Source organism: Carcharodon carcharias, chromosome 10, assembly GCF_017639515.1.
Source record: "Carcharodon carcharias isolate sCarCar2 chromosome 10, sCarCar2.pri, whole genome shotgun sequence".
NCBI classification, from domain to species: Eukaryota; Metazoa; Chordata; class Chondrichthyes; order Lamniformes; family Lamnidae; genus Carcharodon; species Carcharodon carcharias.
In genome coordinates, this window is record NC_054476.1 from 54833653 (window position 1) to 54854427 (window position 20775).

At 42.6% G+C, this 20775-nt stretch overlaps 1 protein-coding gene across 1 annotated transcript in view; it reads left to right on the forward strand.

Moving 5' to 3' along the window:
- Positions 1–20775, forward strand: part of otog (otogelin) — a 346092-nt gene that overhangs the window by 262394 nt on the left and 62923 nt on the right. The window contains exons 35-36 of the mRNA XM_041196645.1: positions 4064–4209; positions 18750–18854. Of these exons, the coding sequence (XP_041052579.1) occupies positions 4064–4209; positions 18750–18854 (251 nt within the window). The remainder of the gene's footprint in view (positions 1–4063; positions 4210–18749; positions 18855–20775) is intronic.

A 20775-nucleotide genomic window follows, 5' to 3' on the forward strand; every position in this document is an offset into this window, starting at 1 on the left:
TGGAGTACTTTACCTCTCCAAAGGCTGGATATCTAAACTAATCCACAGAGTTCAGAGCCGTTCTTAACTTGTCTAATCTGCATACTTAAGGTTTCACACTCCAAGGCTACCAAAATCCTGCTTCAGTGGAGGCAGCTGATGATTTAAATGGCCAACAACCTCCATGAACTGCATATGCACGAAATGTATCCCGCCCCAATCCTGAGCCCGCAAAAATGAGAACTGCTGTGTTTGGGGGCGGAACTTAAGATTTTTGGCCATTCCTGCTATTTTCGCCTCTCAATCAGAGCGAAAAGCTGAGCATTCATCTGGTTGTGAGTATGGATCAGAATAATTGTGCTGATTTTTTGTTGACAAGTTTTATAAAGAGGGAACACATCTTGTTTGCTGAATATAAAGGTTTTTTTCAATACTTTGGTTCCACAGTACGGAACAGATTATTTATGTATCCCTAAACTTCACAGGAGGAATCTAAGGAGAGTTTTGCACTTGAACTTTACATTTATAATGTGAGATTATTACAAGTACAAACTTCTACATGCGTATTTTATGCCAATTGAGCAGACAGATTAATTCAAAAACAAAACAAATGCAGAAATAACCCATTTTATTTTTGTAACAACTTGAAATTTAGACTGTCTCATTCAAAAACTAATGGTATTTAGCTTATGGAATTTATTTACCTTATTTACCAATAAGAGAAAATGCTATGGTGAAATCATACATACTCTAGCCTGCCTTTAATGCTTAAACACATTTTGAAAAGACATGTTTTAGTTGCAAACCAGGTTGGCAAACACGATGAAGGATATCAAAGCAGATTGCAATTTGAATGCATTTTCTGTTACTGTTAGCTTTTTCGAGAATTATTGAATGATTACTTAAAAGATGTTGGTGGTTTAATGCAATCACAAGCAGCCAGAGTTTTAGTTATTGAAAGTCATTAAGTAAAAAATAATACATCTTAAAGAATCTGTCTTCGATGGAGCTTTATCGTGGCTGATCTCAATTTATTGTGGCTGCTCTCACAGTGTGATTAACTTTGCACTGATAATATTCCCCTCTTATAACTCTTCTCTAAGAAAATTACAACAAAGATTTTCTCCACTAGTTGCCCCTGACTAGGTGTAAAATAGCTGTCAGATATTAGCTTTCACATTGCCACAATTGTATGTTGCCCAGACATGAGTGAGCTTCTTGAACCACAATGAAATGCTGGATTGCCTTAATAAAAAGGCCTTTGGATCTATCTTGTCATTTTTTGGATACTGATTCCAAAGTGGAGAAAACATGGAGACTGAAGAAAACATACAAACTTAAGTACTTCAAAGTTGCATTTCAAAAGGGTTAAAATTTACAAATTACATCAAATTGGATATATTGTTAAAATAATAAAAAGAAAATTTGTAAATATATGCATTTTACTTGTGTGGCATTATTTCAGTGCAAAAGTCCTCCTGAACTTTGAGTATTTTGTTCCTGTAATATATTTTTTCAGAGTCACAGAGCTGAGCCAAGTTCACCCGACCTGAGAGCAGTCAGAATGATAACAGAGTTTTAATATGCAAAGAAATATACCAAATTTGAAGTAATAAATTTAAGAATAGTAAATTAGGTAAAACAGACTGGACAATGTTACAGACAAAATAACACCATGATATAGGTGGCAAAAGGCAATAACATTTTGCATGGCTCAAATGGCCTGATAAACAGACAATGTTTTGAATAATTTCCCATTATTATTGCTTCAATCCCAAGATGTGTTACATCCACAAATGCAAACAATGAGGCAAAAACAGAAAACAGAGCCAAAATGCTTAAAATGTATCTTTGATTAAAATCAATCTTTATGAGATGAATATAGCGTGTTAGTCTTTGTACTGTTCAGGTGAAGTTAGCTTGTTGAGAGGGCAAGCTTAATCTAATTCAGGATTTTTTTGCTGGTGGGGATCTTGACAAACAAGTTTCTACAATCGTGAAATAATTTGCAGTTTCACAGAACATTAAATATTGTTTCCGTATAATGTTACAGTAATACAAAAAAATGCATTCACCTTTAGAAACAACAGCTGTAGGTCTATATTAAACATTAATGGAGAGATTAAAATGTGCACATTAGGGCAAAAAAGCATTCACTTTGAGGCTTGAGTATGGAAAAAAAACACTGCTATTTTTACCTATTGTGTTATGAGCTCAGAGGGGAAGGGAATTGAGTAACTATATTTTCCTTCTAATGTTCTATATCATAACCTCAAAAAGAAAATGCAGAATTGTAATGAAAACCTGGATTCTAAACTGCTCAATTCCTTTTGAAATAGAAAGACTATTTGGAAACGCACCAAATTACTTAGCAAAATGTAAAATAAACAGAAACTATGCAGAGGCTGTCATAATTGTCTCTAGGCCACCTGTCTATAAAGGGCCTCCTGCTCAACATTAATTTGACGATTGACATTTAATCATGTGTTAAACAGTACTCAATGAACAGAAATATCCTTACTTATATTCTTAACAGATAGTCAAATAAAATTAGGAAGGGAGATGGTTTTCCTGTAATTAAATGAAAAAAGAAAGATAGCTCCAAATTTCTAGGCTAATATTAAAGCTTAAATTTTCCAATTTCATGTCAAGGTTTCTCACCACCAGCATATCTGGCCATTGGCATGGACTCAGAACATTTACGCCTACCTGTAAAGCCTGTAGGGGAAATCTCCCTGTGTGGTGCACATTGGGTGGGTAGACTGATCGGGACAATCACCAGATAATTCCTGGTTCCCAAACTCTTTTGATGGTCTGGCCTAATATTCATAGGCAGGCTGCCCACAATTTTACATCACTGATTGATAGCTGCTGATTCGGAGGACAGGATGATGAGTGGGCCTGATGCCTATTTAAATTGAGTTTCCATCTCTGAGCACAAAGCTGTCTTTTAACTCATCAGTTATTTCTACCAGTTTTTGAATTTTGGATGTCTCCTGCTGTGGCACTAGGATTTAGAAATGCTGCAGTGAAGTTCAGCGACCTTCTCAAACTGCAAAGGTGAAAATGATGTGCTGCATTCACTTTATCTTAGGATGATATATTACTACAGAACACTTTTGCTTGCACACTCCTGCCTCCTCCGCACTCTAAATGTTCCCCTCCTCCATTCCACATGTTTCTACTGCAATCATAATGGAACAGTGCACCAACTCTATTTCTGAAAAGGCACAAACAGCATTCTTATTTTACTATGGTAATAACTGGAAACGTATTCACTTTTCTGCTAACAGCTTTCATATTAGAGCCATTTTCTTGCACATGACCATCTCCCTATCTTGTTCACAACTTGCTGTTTCTCTCTCAGTGCTCCATGCCCATTATGTAAAATTGGCTCACAAATCTCACAACCCTTTTCAAAAACTGTACACTAGTTCACTCCCATCCTTCTTGTAGGACACACTAGCTCCCAAAAGTCAGCAAGATTGAGCCTCTGTACAAGCCCTCAGTCAAAGGGCAAATATCCTGGCTCGAATCTAAAATGATGGCAGGCAGATCTGCAATAGAAAAGGAACAGCAAGTCTTGCACCCCTATTTTTGTTACACTAGCATCTCATTCCCAGCTGAAAACAGAGTGAAACCCTGTCTCACATGTAAAGAAGGGCAGAGATTGTACTTGAAGACAATAACCTTCTATATAACTCGGTGTAGGAGAGCAGTTAACCATATATCTCATAATGAAGAAAAGACTTGTGTGTTATTGGGTAAGTTGGAAGATTTTTGCATTTGTGCTAAATGATTTTACATTTTATAAAACTCTTACTGTAGAATCTTTCCTGATCTACATATGCTATTTAAAATGGATTTTAAATTGAAGTCTGAAAAAGTTTTGCTAATGTTTTGTAATTATGCTTGTACTGATTTAAGTCATTGTGAAAACATTACTGTGTGATTTGAGAGTGATGTGAAAGGGCTCTCCCAAACTCGTTCCTTCCCTAAACAATAATCATCCTGATTTGAAGCTCTGTTTACTGAAGTTGGAAACTAGTCTTTAATAACATCATAAGTTATTTCATTTTTATAGGTCGGTGTTCCATTCTTGCTAATCTACACGTAATTACTTTCGATGGAAGTGGCTTTGGCATTTCTGGAGCTGCTTCATACGTTATTACTTCACTGGCAAATGAAACCATTACTGTAGGGATCAGTGAATGTCTCAGCAGCCAGATGGTAAGTGTTCAAGATAATGTAAACCCCTGAGAATCCATGTTACTTCACAGAATAAAATACAAGGTTGCCTGAATTTCTACAGCTTTCTAATTCTTAAATATCCCCCATCTTTCAACACAATTACCTTACTTTTAATCAAGTATGCTTTGGGACCCAGCTTCAATTAAAGGAATTCCTTGGCATCTATTTTAATCATTTAGTGCAGCGTTACAACACTGGTATTTGTTATAAGAAAAATAACATTTACTTGAATGTAATCCATTTGCCTTAGTTGGAAGGAGTTTGCAGCTGGTTCACTTGGGCCTTGCTGCAAGTGTTTATAGGTTGTATATTATCTCCATAACCATTGGAGACACTGCAGTTCAGATCTTTTTTGGCAAGATTTTTCCTGCCAGTGCTGACTCTGACTGCTGTTCAGTCCAAAAGCACTGGGATCCCTGAAATGCCTAGCTCAAGTGGCCATTTTTCAGCTGTCAGTGCAACAGAGTGCTACGTCAGCCTATTTGGTTATGGAGGGCATAATAGTCAAGCTTGATTCTTTGTTGTGTCAATTTCCATATTTTTTTAGCAGGGGGCTCCTAGATAGTAATCTGAAACAGGAAAGTTGATTTCTACCCCCCCACCAGCCTGAAGGGGTTGAGGCTAATTGTAGCACCCCTACTCCTCTACCAGTTTAGATCAAAAGTCAAAACAGGCCAGGGGTCATAAGTGTTATTTTGTGCACAGTTAGCTTTTCTGCAATAAAATATTATTAGTATTAATCTTGTTTCATGTATTTTTCATCTAATTTTATTTACAGATAATAAAATCAGTTTCCTGTTTCGATATACATATCACGTTATCAGTAATGTATGTCGAATGAACAGAGATGATTAAGGGAACAGATAAATCAGAGATGTGTCAATATACTTTAATGCCTCATATCTATTCTTTGTACTTTGACTGAAAAGATAGTGGGTTTTGATTGATGGTGATGTCTCCTGAAGGAAGTGTTTGCTTCACAAATCTTTGAGAGTGTTTTGTTTTATTTTTAATCCTCTTCCCCTCCACCATTGGGTTTGGATGGGTGGAAGTCCCATTTCAAATCTTGTAAAATTTTAACTTCTATGATATAGTGAAGTGCAAGCTGTATACATCTGTGGGCAAAGATATGAATATAGGAATCAAATCAGAAATGGATAGTCTTCGATCTATAGACAAGAAGCAAATTTTCGACTTCCAGCTGGAGATTTTGCATCAGAAATATAGGCACCTCTGTTACTCCATTGAAGCCCAAAGTCTGCCTGATCTAATTTTCACATGCTCTTGGTATGCCTGCCAAATTCTGGCTGGAAGCTGCTTACATATACAAATTTTGGTTCTGCTTGAATTGTAGAAACCCAGTTGCAATTTTCACATACAAATGGGTGAATTGTGAAGTGAGGCAGGAGTAGCACAGTCTAATTAGAGATCATTAAAGGATCCACTGGAGGCCACTGAAAAAGTTGTCAAAGAAATGTTTAATTTTGTGGGGCCAAGAAAACACTGTGGTGTACAGCAGGTCCTTGCCAGACACCCCTGCGATTACTACCCCTACCCTGCAAGACCCCACCCCACTCCATCAAATGCAATCTGCTAGTCAGCTCAGCATGGAAGCTGGCTGATTTCCTGTCCTTCTTCAGGAGCCATAACAGGTTGCCTGCTTGGTGCCAGCTGCTCGCTGTCGGCATTTAAGTGAGAAATGGATCAGAAACCTGTTCCAGTCTCTGGACAACAGCTTCAATCAGGTTCCATTAAATTTGCACCCATTTCGGGTGGAAGTTGAAGATCTCCACAATAATGCAACATGTTTCCTACCTGCCTTCATCAGTGTGAGATCTTGTGGATAATGTAAGTTTGCCAACTGCTTGCATGGTGTGATTTCTGGTAGATTTTCAGAGCAAAAGATAAAGCATGAATGCATTCTTATAGGGAGGTTGCTTTCACATCAGCGCCATTGGGATTTGTTAGTACTATCAAGGGTTGGAAGCAAGCACCAGATTTTCTGACATTTCCCTGGAGGTCCTTGTTCAAGAAGTAGTAGAAAGAAGATGGCAAAACACAACATTCATCAGGTCTAGAAGAGGTGTCAGAAGTTGTTAACTCTGGCAGTTTTATGCCCAGGACCTGGATGAAATGCAGAGAAAGGACCAATGACCTAATAGGAGCAGCAAGGGTGGTGTAGGTCTTCATTTCTCCATCTCTGCATTTCACCCGACAACAGCCCTTTGCCTCCTTTCCCATCATGCTGAACACTTCCTTTCCCTACATCATATCATTCTCTACTAGTCATAAGGGCACATTGTATACCACTTACCTTCTCATCCCAAACACATCTCTTGCTTGCAGCCTCCAGAGCAGGGCACTACTCTGTTTTCACATGGTACCAAATGTGAAACAACCCCTTTGATGACCCTTTCTCACTTCACAGTTCCAACTGTGAGCACCTCAACTTTTTCACATTTAGCACTTTTGTCTGTAGTGTGGTTTCACAACAGCTTATGAATGTGGATCATGGGCAGGTTATAGTTATGATAGCTAGTTGAATTGTTAGTGTCTTGAAAGAGCTAAACAAGATCTGTTAATTCAGAGGGAGAAAATTGTGTCATGTTTTGAGGAATAAAGTCAGCTAAAGCACAGAGCAATCAGCTCCTTCTCTCTGACTGCAAGGTATTGTAGGGGCTCTCCCTCCCGCTCCTCCCTTCCCTTCAGCCTAATCTTTGTCAAATGAGTACAGTTGCTTCTGTTATTCCTTCTCCATATGCACACCTATGAATAGCAAAGTTGTGCAAATGCAGCACACAAAATTCTATGCTCCTCCGAAGAGAGACCCAAACTTATCCAAGTACCTAAAGTGTTAATTCAGGAGCTCTATTGTATGCAATTTTAATTCTTCCATCACTGGTGGCTATGCCTTCAGCTGCCTAGGTCCAAAGCTGAGGAATTTCCTCTCAACCTCTCTAATTTTCTCTTCTTCAAAATGTTTCTTATGTCCCACTTCTTTGACCAAGGTTTTGGTCACCTGTCTTAATGGACATGATTTTACTAACTGTGAGATGCAGGCAGACGCACGCCCAACCAGATCAAGCGTAAAATAGCATGAGAAGACGTCGGGCGAGTGTCCTGTCATCCCGCACGCGTGCAATCTTCAGGTCCGCAGGCGCATGCGGGTGTCGGAGCCACGTCTACCATCAATTAAAAGGCCACTTAAGGCAATTAAAAACCTAATTGATCCCAATTTTATGTTGCCCTTGCGATTTTGCGCTCATCGCACAGGCAAAATGGGCAGGTGGGAAGCCCACATTTTGCAAAACTTCATTCAAGAGTGGGATTAAAAAGGGTCAGCAGCATTGCCATTGTGAGCAGTGAGGAGTTTAGGAAAGAGTTTGCTGGTTGCTTATTTGAACTTGACAGCTTCATCTCAATTCTGAGCTTCATTCTTAGCATTTCTAGGCTTAATTTCAGGATTTCTTGGTGTCTCTGAGGCCCCTGGAGGATTTTGATCTTGTGGACCCTTCCAGGTATCAGACAGCCTTCTGTAAGCCTGGTAATGGGAATTGTGTCCTCTGCTGGAGGCACCTCCTCTGAGGAGCAAGAGAGGGGCAGAAGAAAGGGGAGGCCAGGTGTCCCCAATGCAACTTCCAGGTGAGCGACCTGTGGGAGGAAAGGCAAAGGCAGGGCCAGCAGGTAGTCCAAGGCAGAAAGGGCTACAGAAGATGCCACTATCTTGCTGCTAGGGTTTACAGGCAGCGATACAGCTACCTCAATATGTCCAAGTTGCAATGCCAAAAGAGGCTCTGCCTCTCCAAGAATACTGTGACCTCCGTTTGTTATATGATTGGGCCTGAGATCATCTCCAACTTTGTGGGTGGAAATCCCATGCCAGTGGCTTTGAAGGTCACAGTGGCCCTCAACCTCTATGCCTCTGGTCTTTCCAGGGCATCTTTCTGGAGTGTCCCAATCAGCCTTCCACAGTTGTGTCAAGCTGGTGACAGAAGCTCTGTTCAGGCTGGAAATGACATTTATTCATTTCCGTATGGATGAGGCCAGCCAGGCTGAGCGAGTCAGAGGGTTTGCAGTGATTTCTGGGTTCCCCTGCATCCAGGGTGCAATCGACTGCACTCATGGCTATCAAGGCGCCAGTGGGTCAGCCGGGTGCCTTCATCAACAGGAAGGGATTCCACTCGATGAGCATCCAAATAGTGTGTGACCACAGGATGCAGATTCTGCAAGTCTATGCAAGGTACCCTGGCAGCTCCCATGACACTTATATCCTAAGACACTCCCAGGTCCCAAGGCTATTCAGTGCTCCAACCCGACTGGACGGACAGCTGCTGTGTGACAAGGGCTATCTGTTGAAAAGGTAGCTTATGACATCCCTCTGCCACCTAAGAACAGAGGCAGAGCAGCATTATAATAGGAGTCATGCCTCCACAAGGACAGGTGAGAGAGAGGACCATAGGTCTTCTGAAGATGTGCCACCGATGCCTGGACCATTCACAGGGAGCACCACAATATCCTCTAGAGTGGGTGTCACTGATAGTGGTTGCATGCACCGCTCTCCACAAACTGGCACGGCAAGGGGAGACCCACTGGAGGAAGAGGATCTTGACACAGCTCCATAGGCCACAGATGATGAACCCAGTAGTGAGTGAGAAGAGGAGCATGGTGAGGAGAACGCTAAGTGTGTGGAGGCAGAATTCTGTATCCTTCAGGAAGGCAGGGACATCAGGGATGCCTTGATGCAATGCACCTTCAGCTAGGCTGCCAAAGATCTGCTTCCACCTCATGCCAGGGCTGCCTTCTCCATCCCAGATATCTGAAATGACCCTTTCATTTGAACCCAAAGTCCACTCATTGCCTGTGCAATAAAGTTTAAGCACTCACATCCAACATTCCATACTGGCGTACCCTGCACCAAAAAAAAAATGAAGCATACTCAGGCCATTATGACAAAAACAAAATTCATGTAATTTTCACAACCAAAACAAATTAACATTACCATCTCTGGTGTTCACTTCCACACCAGTAAACATAAACAAAACATAAGATCACCCATGACCAGTCCCTATTGTGCTGAGGGTGCCTTAAACTTACGTTTACGAATGCTACGTCTTGGTGCCCCCCGCTCCCCCCTCACTGGCAGCAGCATTGGAGACAGCTTGCTGGCTTTGCTGTCTTTTTGGCCTTATGACCTTGGCGGTCATCCTCTGGCCAGTGGAGCCTGTGCTGGCCCCGCCTGGGGGGGAACGCCCAGTGCTATGGTTGGCATCTCTCCAGTCACCGCAGCCTCATCAGATGCCATGGCCACTGGTAGAGGGGCGGAGCAGCTGCCGCCGTTATCCAGAGTGCTCTGAGAGGAGCCCGCAGAGATGACAAGCAGCTCGTATGCCTACATGAGGTCAGTCTGGATCTCCCTGCTCGCCATTGTTGGACAGGCACCTAGCTGGGATACTGGGTGCCTCATCCATCTCCCATACTGGCATTGACCAACTGAAGTCAATGCCTGTGTGAGGGCTTGCAAGTCCAAGCACAACCCCAGGAACCCCTTGATTTTGCCCCTGGAGCTGCCTCTCCATGAGAATCGTCGCTCTCTGAATGGAGGATGCAGTGCACTTGGCTATGAGGGTCAACACAGTGCTTATGCTCCACATGGACTCCTCCACAATGAAGACCATGGCACGCATACCCTCATGGATCTCTGCCAGATCCTCCTGCACATCCCGCTGGACATCCACATCTGCTGCCTAATGACGACTCCAGAGGCTCATCAGCTTTCGACTCAGCATTGTCCTAGTCCCTGGGCACCCTCTGCCTCCGCCTGCTCCTCACCACTGTGCTCCAACATTCCAACTGAAGATGTAACGCCCAGCGAGGTGCTGGTATCTGCCCTGGTGCCTGGTCAGAGAGTGGGTGTGACGCAGGTGCAGTTGAAATCTGGCAGTCATCTGGCATCAGGGGTGGCTCTTCAGGGTCCTGCGAATGCATGCCTGCTGGCAAATCTAAGGGAGAACAATGACATGTCATTAGTTTAAGTCATCACACTGTCACTGTGACAATGGAGATCTGCACCATGGTGCCATCATCTTTCAGTGATCAATGGGGGCTCCAGTTTTGAGGCTCCCATCAGTGAGGAGACTACACAAGAATGTTTGCACCATCTGAAACTCTGACCTCTGTGCACTGCACGCTTCGTCTGATACCCCAGCCTCTCCATGACTGGCTGACCAAGGTGCTTGGCACCTCTCCAGCTTCAAGACATCCTGCTCAAATCTGATCAAGATTAGGAGGTTTGGGGAGCCTCCGCCTGTCCGTGACCTTTCAATGTTGTTATGGCTCATCCTCTCCTGAAAGGACAGAGGAGCATTGATGAGTCTACTTTCTAACTGCATTGCCATTGCAGCCTGGCCAACCCCTCCTGAGGAACACCTTGCAGGGCACATCTGATTTGTGGCCCTCAAGCCGCAAGGCACTCAGTCCAAGCAGCCAGGGCTCACCACCTTGGCCAGCTTTGGCATCATTGTCAGTTGGCACTCAGACTCTAACACCCCAGAGCTCCATGGGGGGATGACCAGCTCTTAAACTTCACCACACTGTTCCATGCCAACATGGTACTCACCCTTCCCAAGGGCAGCAGGTCGTTGAAGCTTTTGCGTGCTGTACCCATATGCGCTGCACAATGTTGTGGCTGCTGACCTGGGCTGCCACCTCCTCCCAAGTTTTTTTTGTCAGGTGCGGTAGCCTCCTCCTTCCATCTCTGGGGACGAGGGTATACCTCCTGGGACATCTCCTCCAACAGCACCCTGAGGCACTTGTCCAAAAACCGGGGTGGGTGGGGTGGCATTGGTTGGGCTGGGCCGTGAGCTTAAAGGATCATCTTAAAGCAGAGAAATAATTTGCAGAGAGCTGGTTGTACTATTAGCCTCTGCGTTAAAGCTATGCAAAAATGAAGTAAAAAAAAACCACATTTTACATTTGGCATCTCACCACTACAGTTTCACTGTAGAGATTGCTGAGGCCACGTGAGCCAACCGCTTGGAGACGAGACAAACGTAAATGAACTTGGGGTAAATTTGCAATGAAATTACTCTTTTCAGTTTGCACTGGTGAAGGCAAAGCTACTTGTGTTCAACACAAACTCTTGCATGATGGCCTACAAATTATTGAAAGTTTTGGTGTTCCTGAATAGGGAGCATCTCAAAAGAAGGGTAACAAATTACAGGCAAAATCTTCAGTACGTGGTGGCTCAAAAGCTTTTCTTAACTGGACTTAAGCAGGTGTTTTTTTTTAAATTAGGGTCAAGCTTAATCATGTCCTCACATGTACCTAACCAGACCCAAACCAAACCAATCCACTCATCGTTTCATTAATTATGTGTTTACTTATCAGGAACACCTGGTCCACTGCACAAATTAGTCCTTAATTGCATGTTATTAAATGTCCTTGCTACATAGCTATAATATAACAAAGCAGTTGGAAGGAGGTCTCGATTATTATAGTGCATCTATTAACAATATTTGTGGAAAAAGACAGGATGTTTGATACTTTGTCGTGAGAAAAATATGTGAAGTTTTTAATTAAGTTATATACATCCACACAATTCCTACTTTATTGTACATGGTTCATATTTTGTCTAAACTTTTTGCCACTATATCCTCCCTCCTTGAATTTGGCTGGGTATATGATACATTTTATAATCAAGTTAAATAGGACCATTTTATAAACAGTAATTACTACAGTTTCACTTTGATTCACAATTTTCACAGAAGGTTTAATGGAGAAGGTAAATGATTTGCAACATAAATCCTAAGCCCTTGTCGTTGTGTGTCAGCTGAGAGTCGTTTTATAAAAGTTGTTCTTGTTAGTAAACTGAGGGCTGCATTTTGAGCCCCTACGGCAGCTGGAAGGGAAGATGGATGAGAGCCAAAAATAGCCCTGCCAGACAGCATTCTGATTCCCTACTCCATCCTGGCTTTGGGCCACTTTTCCAGGAGCAGGATTGGGGAGAGTGATAGCAAAGCTACCTGCCCACATGGTTCATCAAAAGCCTATTGAGGCCAATTAGACTGGGACTTTCCTGCAAGCGGCAGGGGGCTGTTTAAGTGCATGAATGTGGCCTCCCTGCTTGCCTGGGTGCGGGAGCTATGTAAGTGTGCAACTGTTCCCTTTCCCCCCGCTGCATCCCCCCTCCCCTCCCACTCTCCTGCTCCCTGCTCCCCCCTCCCCCCTCCCCCCTCCTCCCTCCTCCCCCCTCCCCAAGCCTGTGGTGGCCTAACTGCAAAATCCATTTTTTAATTTAAGATTGAAATAAGTTGGAGAGAGGGTGCCTCCATCTTGAAGTGCCCTCTCCTTACTTACCTTCCATTGCATCCTGCTGCCTCTTTCAAGCTGAAAGGCCTTTAGCCCTCCAGTTTCAAGAGCCTGCCTACTATCCCTAATTGCCCATCTCCAAGCCAATTAGTGGATGGAGGGGGGGGGGGGGGATGCTGAGTGAAAGCTTCACCCTCGTAGGCAGGTTAGGTGCTCAGAAACAGTCCTGATCTCTTTTTTTCAACCACTGGAGGAAAAGTCCTGGCCTATTACCCAGAGGTAGGATGAAGCCGGGGAACCAGCACATCAATCGGCAGGGCTATTTTTAAGCACATACCCAGCTCTGTTCTGAGCCCCGGTGGGAGCTCAAAATTCAGCCCATGTAAGTCAGACTCAGTTTTGTGAAAAATAGTCAAGTATTTTTATCCTGTCACTCTCAATAATACACACCGACCCTGTAGGCTAGACATAACTGTGGGTAGGAGGTAGAATGCACACGTGAAACTGGAGTTGCAGAGCAGGGATGTCAAGAGTACATTGTCGTTTAAGTTTCCATTTAGTTTTCATATGCTGCTAAATTTCTGGTTGGGTGAAGTGGTTTTGTGAATGCCAAAGCCCTGGAAACATCAGGTGTGTTTGTTGGAGCCATCTTGTTCATCCTTCAAGGCAAAGATGAGTATATTGATTATCTTGGTGTTTGGTAGGACTCTGGTGGGTATGTAGGTGACTGCTAAGGCTCATCTGTGCCCAGAAGATCTGCTGAAAATAGAACTGAATAGCTCAGATGAATAAGGTTTGGGCAAGTTTCTGGCTCAGCTTTTCCTTTCCTTGTATTTTCTCTCTGCCCCTCATATGCGCTTGCTTTTGAAGGAGGCCACACCATTTCTTATTTGGTTGTGTCAGGTGCAGCGATCTTCGGTGAGCTTCTCCCAGGACTCAAAATCAATATCAAAACTCCTAAGTGAAGACTTCAGAGTGCCCTTGTGGTTCTTTCTTTGACTACCATGATAGCACATCCCAGACTCGAGTTCTCCATAGAAGATTTGCTTTGGTAAGAGGGTATCAGGCATTCTTGTTACATGACCAGCCCAACTCAGTTGTGACTGTCTCATTAAGGTGTGGATGTTTGGCATGCCAGCTCGGGTGAGCACCTCAGTGTCTGGTATTTTGTCCTGCCATTTAATCTTCTGAAGACAGCTCAAGTGAAAGTGGTTGAGCTTCTTGTCATGATGCTGGTACACAGTCCAAGTCTCGCATGCATAGAACAGAGTGGGCAGGACAACTGCTCTATAGACTTTCAGTTTGGTAGGCTGACTTGCTTCTCGTCATTGTCAGACTAAAGTTCAAAATCTGCTGAAGGTTACATTGCTCTGGAAATTCTTGCATGTGTCCCACCCCGAGAGGGTTCACTGCTGACACGTTCTGGTCATGGACTGAAACCTTGGACTTGAGATAGGACTTTCCTGGAGCAGGCAGGTACATTACTTCAGTTTTCTTTGTGCTAATTGTAAGGCTGAAGTTGTCGCACATGTTGGAGAACAAGTCCGTGCTATATTGCATGTCCAGCTCTGAACCGGCAGCTAGTCCACAGTCACCAGCAAACAGCTAGAATTGCTGGAACAGTAGGTGTTAGTTCAAAAGAGTGTCATACTCCAAGGCTTTAACTTTGGAAAAACATTGTTTCTAGCCTTTATCTGAAACCAACGTTGTAGCAGAATTTGCTAAATGCTGGTCAAAGTTTGGCTGAGGATCAGAAAACCCAAGAAAGGGCTACCCGCATCAATAAGTAGCATGTGTTATGGCCTTGGTGCAGACCATTCACTTTTAAAAAGAAATTGGAACTCCCAGTTATTAACTGAAAGAATCGCTGCAGAAGATTTTGCATTTTAAACAAAAAACCTTTATTCTGCAAGAGTTAAACAAAGCAAGTGCTACTAATTTAATACATTTTGTAAACACTTATTCTTTAAGCTTGAGAATCTCAACAGAACACTTTGTCTTCTACATTTATTTCCACCTAAGAGTTCCCCTATACTCTTGAGCATCTTGAGGGTTTCTTCACTTCTCCTGAGACCAAACCAAGGTGTGCCATAGCTCTCAGGAATTCATTTTGACTCTCCTCAGTGTTCCTCTTATTTTCCGAAGTATGCAATTTCTTGGGGTCCTTCCACTACTATCAGGCTAGGTGACTCTCCAACTCTCCTTGAGCACCTAATGATTGTGGCACCCCAGCTCAAGCATGGGCCTCACTGCTCTATTGCTCAGTTACTCTAAAATTATAAAACACCATTGCTTCTGAAAGCCATTTGCTTCTGATCAAAAGCTCCTGGCAGATTTTTTTCTCTGTTTCTCAAAGCTGCTTCCCAGCTCCAACTGCCTGCTTCTGTGAGAAAATGCACAGATAATACACCGCCAAAAAACAAAATCTCTCTGCAACCTATCCTCACGGCAACATGGCACACGTGAGATGTCCCGATGGAGATTAAAGATCATTATCTCCCATTCCCAAACATTCCCTTTGTCCTAAATCATATGAATAATTTAAACTCCTTTTGAAGCCAACTATAGACATCTCATCTCCACCAAGAAACTCAGAAAGGGCTCACCCATTGTTCAGAGTTTTCCCACTTCCACCGCTTATTAAATAAACAGAGGCCAGCCTTTGAACTACGACCATTTTAGGTCTGTTTAGCAACCTCCCACTGGGGGTTTTCATTTATCTAACCTTTTAAAAATTTCAATCCCCAAACTAAAAGTTGTACTCCTAAAACACATGAATCATGAAATTAGATATTTTTACAACAGGTGTAAGGCACACTATCAATCCTGCCCATAGGAAACATATTTACCATTCTAAAGTTTAAAAAAAAGCTTCAAATCACTTCTGTGTGTTTGAAGCTACATCTATTCACAAAGAAGGCCTTGTCCTTTGCAAACAGAAAGAACATGTCCTTGCATTGCACCTTTTTCAACTGAACAAAAGCTTAGGGCTTAATTCCCTGTCAAGATCCATCTGGCCCCTTATTGGTTAAGCTTCTCACAGACCAGCATGCAATGTCTGCAGTTTCTGTGAATTCTCCACCTTTATATAAGTCAGAGGATATAGATACATTATGCAACAGAACTGTGACTAGGAGTTGGGATTCTTCCTGCTTAGCTCTAGTTAGCTCTGCAAGCTAATTCCGTAATGGGCAGGGCAATCCTAGCTGGACACACACCAAAGCTCTATACTGCTTTTAGACAGTTAAATTCCACCTGATCCCTTGTGCACACTTGGGGTGTCTGACAAACTGTTTGGGCCTGAACTCCCACAGAGTGGCAATCAGAGTCAGATTGCCATTCCGTTCCTACATTTTTCCCTTCAAATTTTCTCAATCCTGTCTCGCCTGACCTTCCGACTTAGGCCTGGCAAGAACTGTGCAGGGCAGTGCGTTCCCGGGGCCTTCTGTCAAGAGTCGGACACAAGGAAGCCACGTTCCCTTTTTATTCCCCGGCTGCTGTGAATCAGGTGAGTTTAAAGGTCCGGCCACTTTCAAGTCAGGGAGAAGGTAGGTTTGTTAGGTAAGTGGTTAGAATTTGGAGTGGTCAGGGTGACGGTGATTGGACAGTTGGTGGGGGGGGTTGGACAGTCGAGGGAGGGTCGGTCAGTTAGGGGGGCTGGAGAGTTTGGGGGAAGTCAGACAGTCGTGGGGGCAGCGCAGACAGTCGGGGGGTGTTGGACAGTCAGGGTGGGGTCAGACAGTCAGGAGGTGGTTGGAACGTCAGAGGTGGGCACAGGTCAGACAGTTGGAGTGGGGTTTGGAGAGTCAGTGGGAAGGCTGGGCAGGGATCTGGACAATCAGGGTGGAGGGCTGGGCAGTCAGAGTTGAATTGCCATTCCGCTTCTACATTTTTCTGATTGGGGGAGGGGGTTTGGTGATATTGGATTAGTTTGGTCCTGGAGGGCTAGTTGGTGGTTGGCAGGAGTCCTGGAATGGGGTGTTGTCAGTGGTGGGGATGTTAGGGTAATTCCCTAGGGGTTTTGGTGCTTTGGGAAGTCTCATGGAGGTTGTCCTCTGGGGTTTCAGGGTGGGGGGAATCCAGGAGGGAGTCCCTTGGTGGGGAGATGGGGGTGGGGGGCTGTCCAGTGGGTGTTCGAGGGTTTGGTGTGGGTCTATACAACGGTTACTCGAAAGCCAGACGTGGTTTTAATTCTTCTAGCTTTTTCTGGGAAATTATGAAGTAAGATAGTTGGGACCACCCTAAGTTTGTGATTTAAATTGTATTTTCAGGTGGTTCCAAGAACAGGGCAGTTACCCATCGGAAGTTTGTATTCCCCGGGCAATTGCCGTGCAAACCTTACCAAGGAATATCCTAGTGTTGGGGGCTGATTCCCCAGCACATCTTTGGGGTACTCCCCAGTTACACTGCCCTAGAGCTCGAAAGTTACGCCTCTTGTGACCTTTCTGAACTAGGGTAACTGCAGTGTCCTTATGGGAAGAGAATGTGAATTCTGAATCAGATAAACTGCACTTCTATTGATATAAATTTCTTGTAGCTTGATTCAGTCATTTAAAGCATAGCCATTGATTTCTGTATGTATCAGATGCTCAGCTGACAAAAAAGATGAAAAACATTACTGGTCTATCCTCCTCTTACTGCACTGGTGAACCAATTACGTTTTGGTGTTTCCTATGAATAAAAATGTTAGAAGATTTGACTTTATTACAGATCTAATTGTCGCAGGTTCTCAACTTGTTTAAAAGTACTACTGGTTTATCTTAGTAAATTTCTTTAGGTTTTTATTTCAGTATCGTTCAACACTAGCCCCTTCTATGTCACACTCCCAATAATGATTCTAGAGTCTGTTCATTGCTTTCGTCCATTGGAAGGCTTAATTAACTAGAGAAAACTCCTGAGCAAACAGCTCACCTGGGTTCCTCTTGTCTGCTACAGCACAGTTTATGACTGTTTAATGCAGCACTGGGTGCTGCTCCGATTAGTGGCTTGCTGATGTAGCACATTCAGAGGTCTGCAAAATAAATATTAATCTGCATGATAACATTGAAAAACTTTAGGCACTCGGTTAGTTACTCCAAAAGGAATATTTTTAAACAGGTTTGTATTAACTTTGAATCTTTTCGATTGTCAGTTTCCTGATATTTGCTCATTGCTTCAGGTCTGCTGAGAACTAATGAGAGCTTGTTCATTTTTTTATTTGAAGCAATATTGGCATGCTTTTGGCACTCCGGGGCAGGCTCAGTTACTGAGCAAGATCAGTGACTTTATCATTATCAGAAAGCCATCAGGGACAGATTGCATCTCTATTTAATGGTCGCAATCTTGCCTCCGAGTCTGTAGGTCATGGTTTGAAGCTCTCACTGTAGCACTTCAGCTTACGGCAAGAGCTGATACTTCAGTACATTACTTCACATCAAGAACTTAGTCCAACCCTTAGTATTTGAAGCATGAAAATTTTTATGAAGTCTTATGCATATGTGGACGAAAAATTCCGGGACACTTATGATTTTCTGATATTCACGGTCCATAGGTTTCCTATTGGTAGTGCATAATCAGCAGTAAAACCAGCATTTTGGTGTATTTCTGGAATTTATATGTAAGTTAAATTTTCTTTCTAAAATGGTTTAAGATATGATGACCATTACAAATAAGATAAGTATATAAGTTTATTACTATAGCTTATTTTAAAATTGTAAAGTCAGTATGAGGCATGAAGCATGCAAAACATACAGCACAAAAATAATGATCTTGAAGAAGAATCAAAATCAAGATTGCTTTATTCACGATTAGTACAGGACCATATTTAAAAGGAGAAAATGGCGCCTTGGATATATCTCCATTCTGACAAAATTGACTTAATTTTATTTTTCTGCTAATGATATTTTAGTGGAATTTCCAGCATAAACATTATCCTGCAGAAACAGAAGTTATCATCATGTGGAGAAATTCAATATAAGCCTCTGGAAAAAGTGTACCAATTTGGTTTTAGAAAACAATTAACCAAAGTATCAGTGACAATTATTTTAAAGGTTTGCAGTTGATCTTTATCCACAGTTTTTAGTCCTGTTTTTCAGAGTGAACATACCCAATGGCAATGAAGTAAAGAGAGTGTTCATCAAATGCTTATTTAAATTGTTTGGCATCATGTACTATGCAGATTCATTTTCAAATAAAAGATTGAGTGTTTAATCAACATGTTTCTTTCTCATCAGACCACAGTGATCCAGCCCCAAGTGAACTCCAGCATTCTATGTCTGACAAAGCTTAACATAACTCATGGATCAAACTATGTCATTATTGATCGACAGTTAAGAAGGGTAGGTTTATTCTCTAAATTATAATTAACTGTATGTTTTTAATGATTCTCAGAATTACTGCGCAGTGCTTCCAGGTAATACAAATAATCATGGTGCTGCAGTTCATGTGAAGAACTACCATTCCTAATCACAAAGGTGCAGTATAGCAGGATCTCCTGATCTGAAGATGTCTTAGTTCTTATTGATGTCTTATTAAAAAATTCAACATAAATCTGGTGGAAATTAACTGATGCTATAGAAATGTTTCCCTATGAGCACAATAGGTGTTATTTATAATTTATACATGACCTGAAATACAGTAATACTCAATTCATAACTTAAAGGGCAAAAGTTTTGACAAATTCAACATTAATTGTACAAATATGAGATTTTTCTGACTTAATAGATGATCAAAAATGAATTACAAATGCCAATTACCTTAAATCTGTGACCTCTGGTTACCGATTTTCTTACCATTAGAAATAGTTTCTCCCTATCTGCTCAATTAAAACCTTTCATAATTTTGAACACTCCATTAAATCTCCCCTTAACCTCCTCTGCTTTAAGGAGAATAGCCAAAGTTTACCTAATCTGATACCATTTTTGTAGAATATCTCCTCTGCACTCTCGCCAATGCAAATACATCATTCCTAAAGTTTGAAGCCCAGAATTGGACTACTCTAGCTAAGGTCTAACCTTTGGGGAGGTAGTGGAGTAGTGGTATTGTCACTGGACCAGTCATTCAGAGGCCTAGAGTAGTGTTCTGGGGACCTGGGTTTGAATCCCACCATGGTAGATGGTGAAATTTGAATCCAATAAAAATTTGGAATTAAAAGTCTGATGCCGATTGTCATAAAAACCCATCTGATTCCCTAATACTCTTTAGGCAAAGGATGTCTGCTGTCCTTACCTGATCTGCCTACACATGACTCCAGACCCATATCAATGTGTTTAACTCTTAAATGCCCTCTGAACAAGGGCAATTAAGGATGGGCAGCGATGCCCCCAGGGTCTAAATCTTATAAACTTTTAGCACCATTGCCTTCCTTTTGTATTGTATGCCTCAATTTATGATACCAAGGAACTCAAATGCTATTTTTAAAAGCAATTTTAGCAAATTATCCTGTCAGCTTCAAAAGATTTGTGGCGATAAACCCTCAGATCTCTATGTTCCTGCATCTCGTTTAAATATTAAATATTGTAGGTTCTACATGAATGAGGTGCTGAGTGGAAGGCAGGTGCTTTTCCATGTAGTGGGTGGAAAAGTCATGCCAAGCTCCTGCATCCCTTAAAGCCTCGGCCTACCATTGCTCCTAACTCGTATGTCTGCATGCACGCTTCCAAACAGCTGCCTACGTAGCACCAAAACAAGAGGGATATAGCTCAGCGGCACGTTTTCTTAGCCAGGAATGTTTGGGTTTGAAAGGAAAAACAATGGGTTGAATTTTCCTGTGAGCATCCAGAACCCCACATCTGGACCATATTTGGATCCCGAGCCCATGCTTGTACCATCAAGGAGCCTGCCGGCTCAACTTTAAGTGAAGCTGGCTCTTAATTGTCTGGCTTACTGTTCACCATCCAATTAAGGGCTGTGAGTGGATTCCCAAGGTGGGAGTCACAATAAGAAGGCCTGCAGCGGCAACCCCACTGAAAGAGTTGGGAGCTGCTGAAGCAGAAAGGCAAGCATGAGGGTACATCAAAATGAAGGTGATGTTGGAAGTCTGCTGAAAATTTAAAATTATAGAAAGCCATCAGTGTGGAGTGGAAATCTCTTCACAGGCATATGGCTAAAGATGTGGTCTTTTCATACTTGTGGCTCATTCATTAGGCCTACAAGAAGAGGCACCGAGATGCCTCTAAACTGCCGCTGCCAACCTCTGGACTCAGCGGGTGCCAGTCTTATGTGGGAAAATGCTAGCAGGTTCTGAAAATGGCTCCTCAG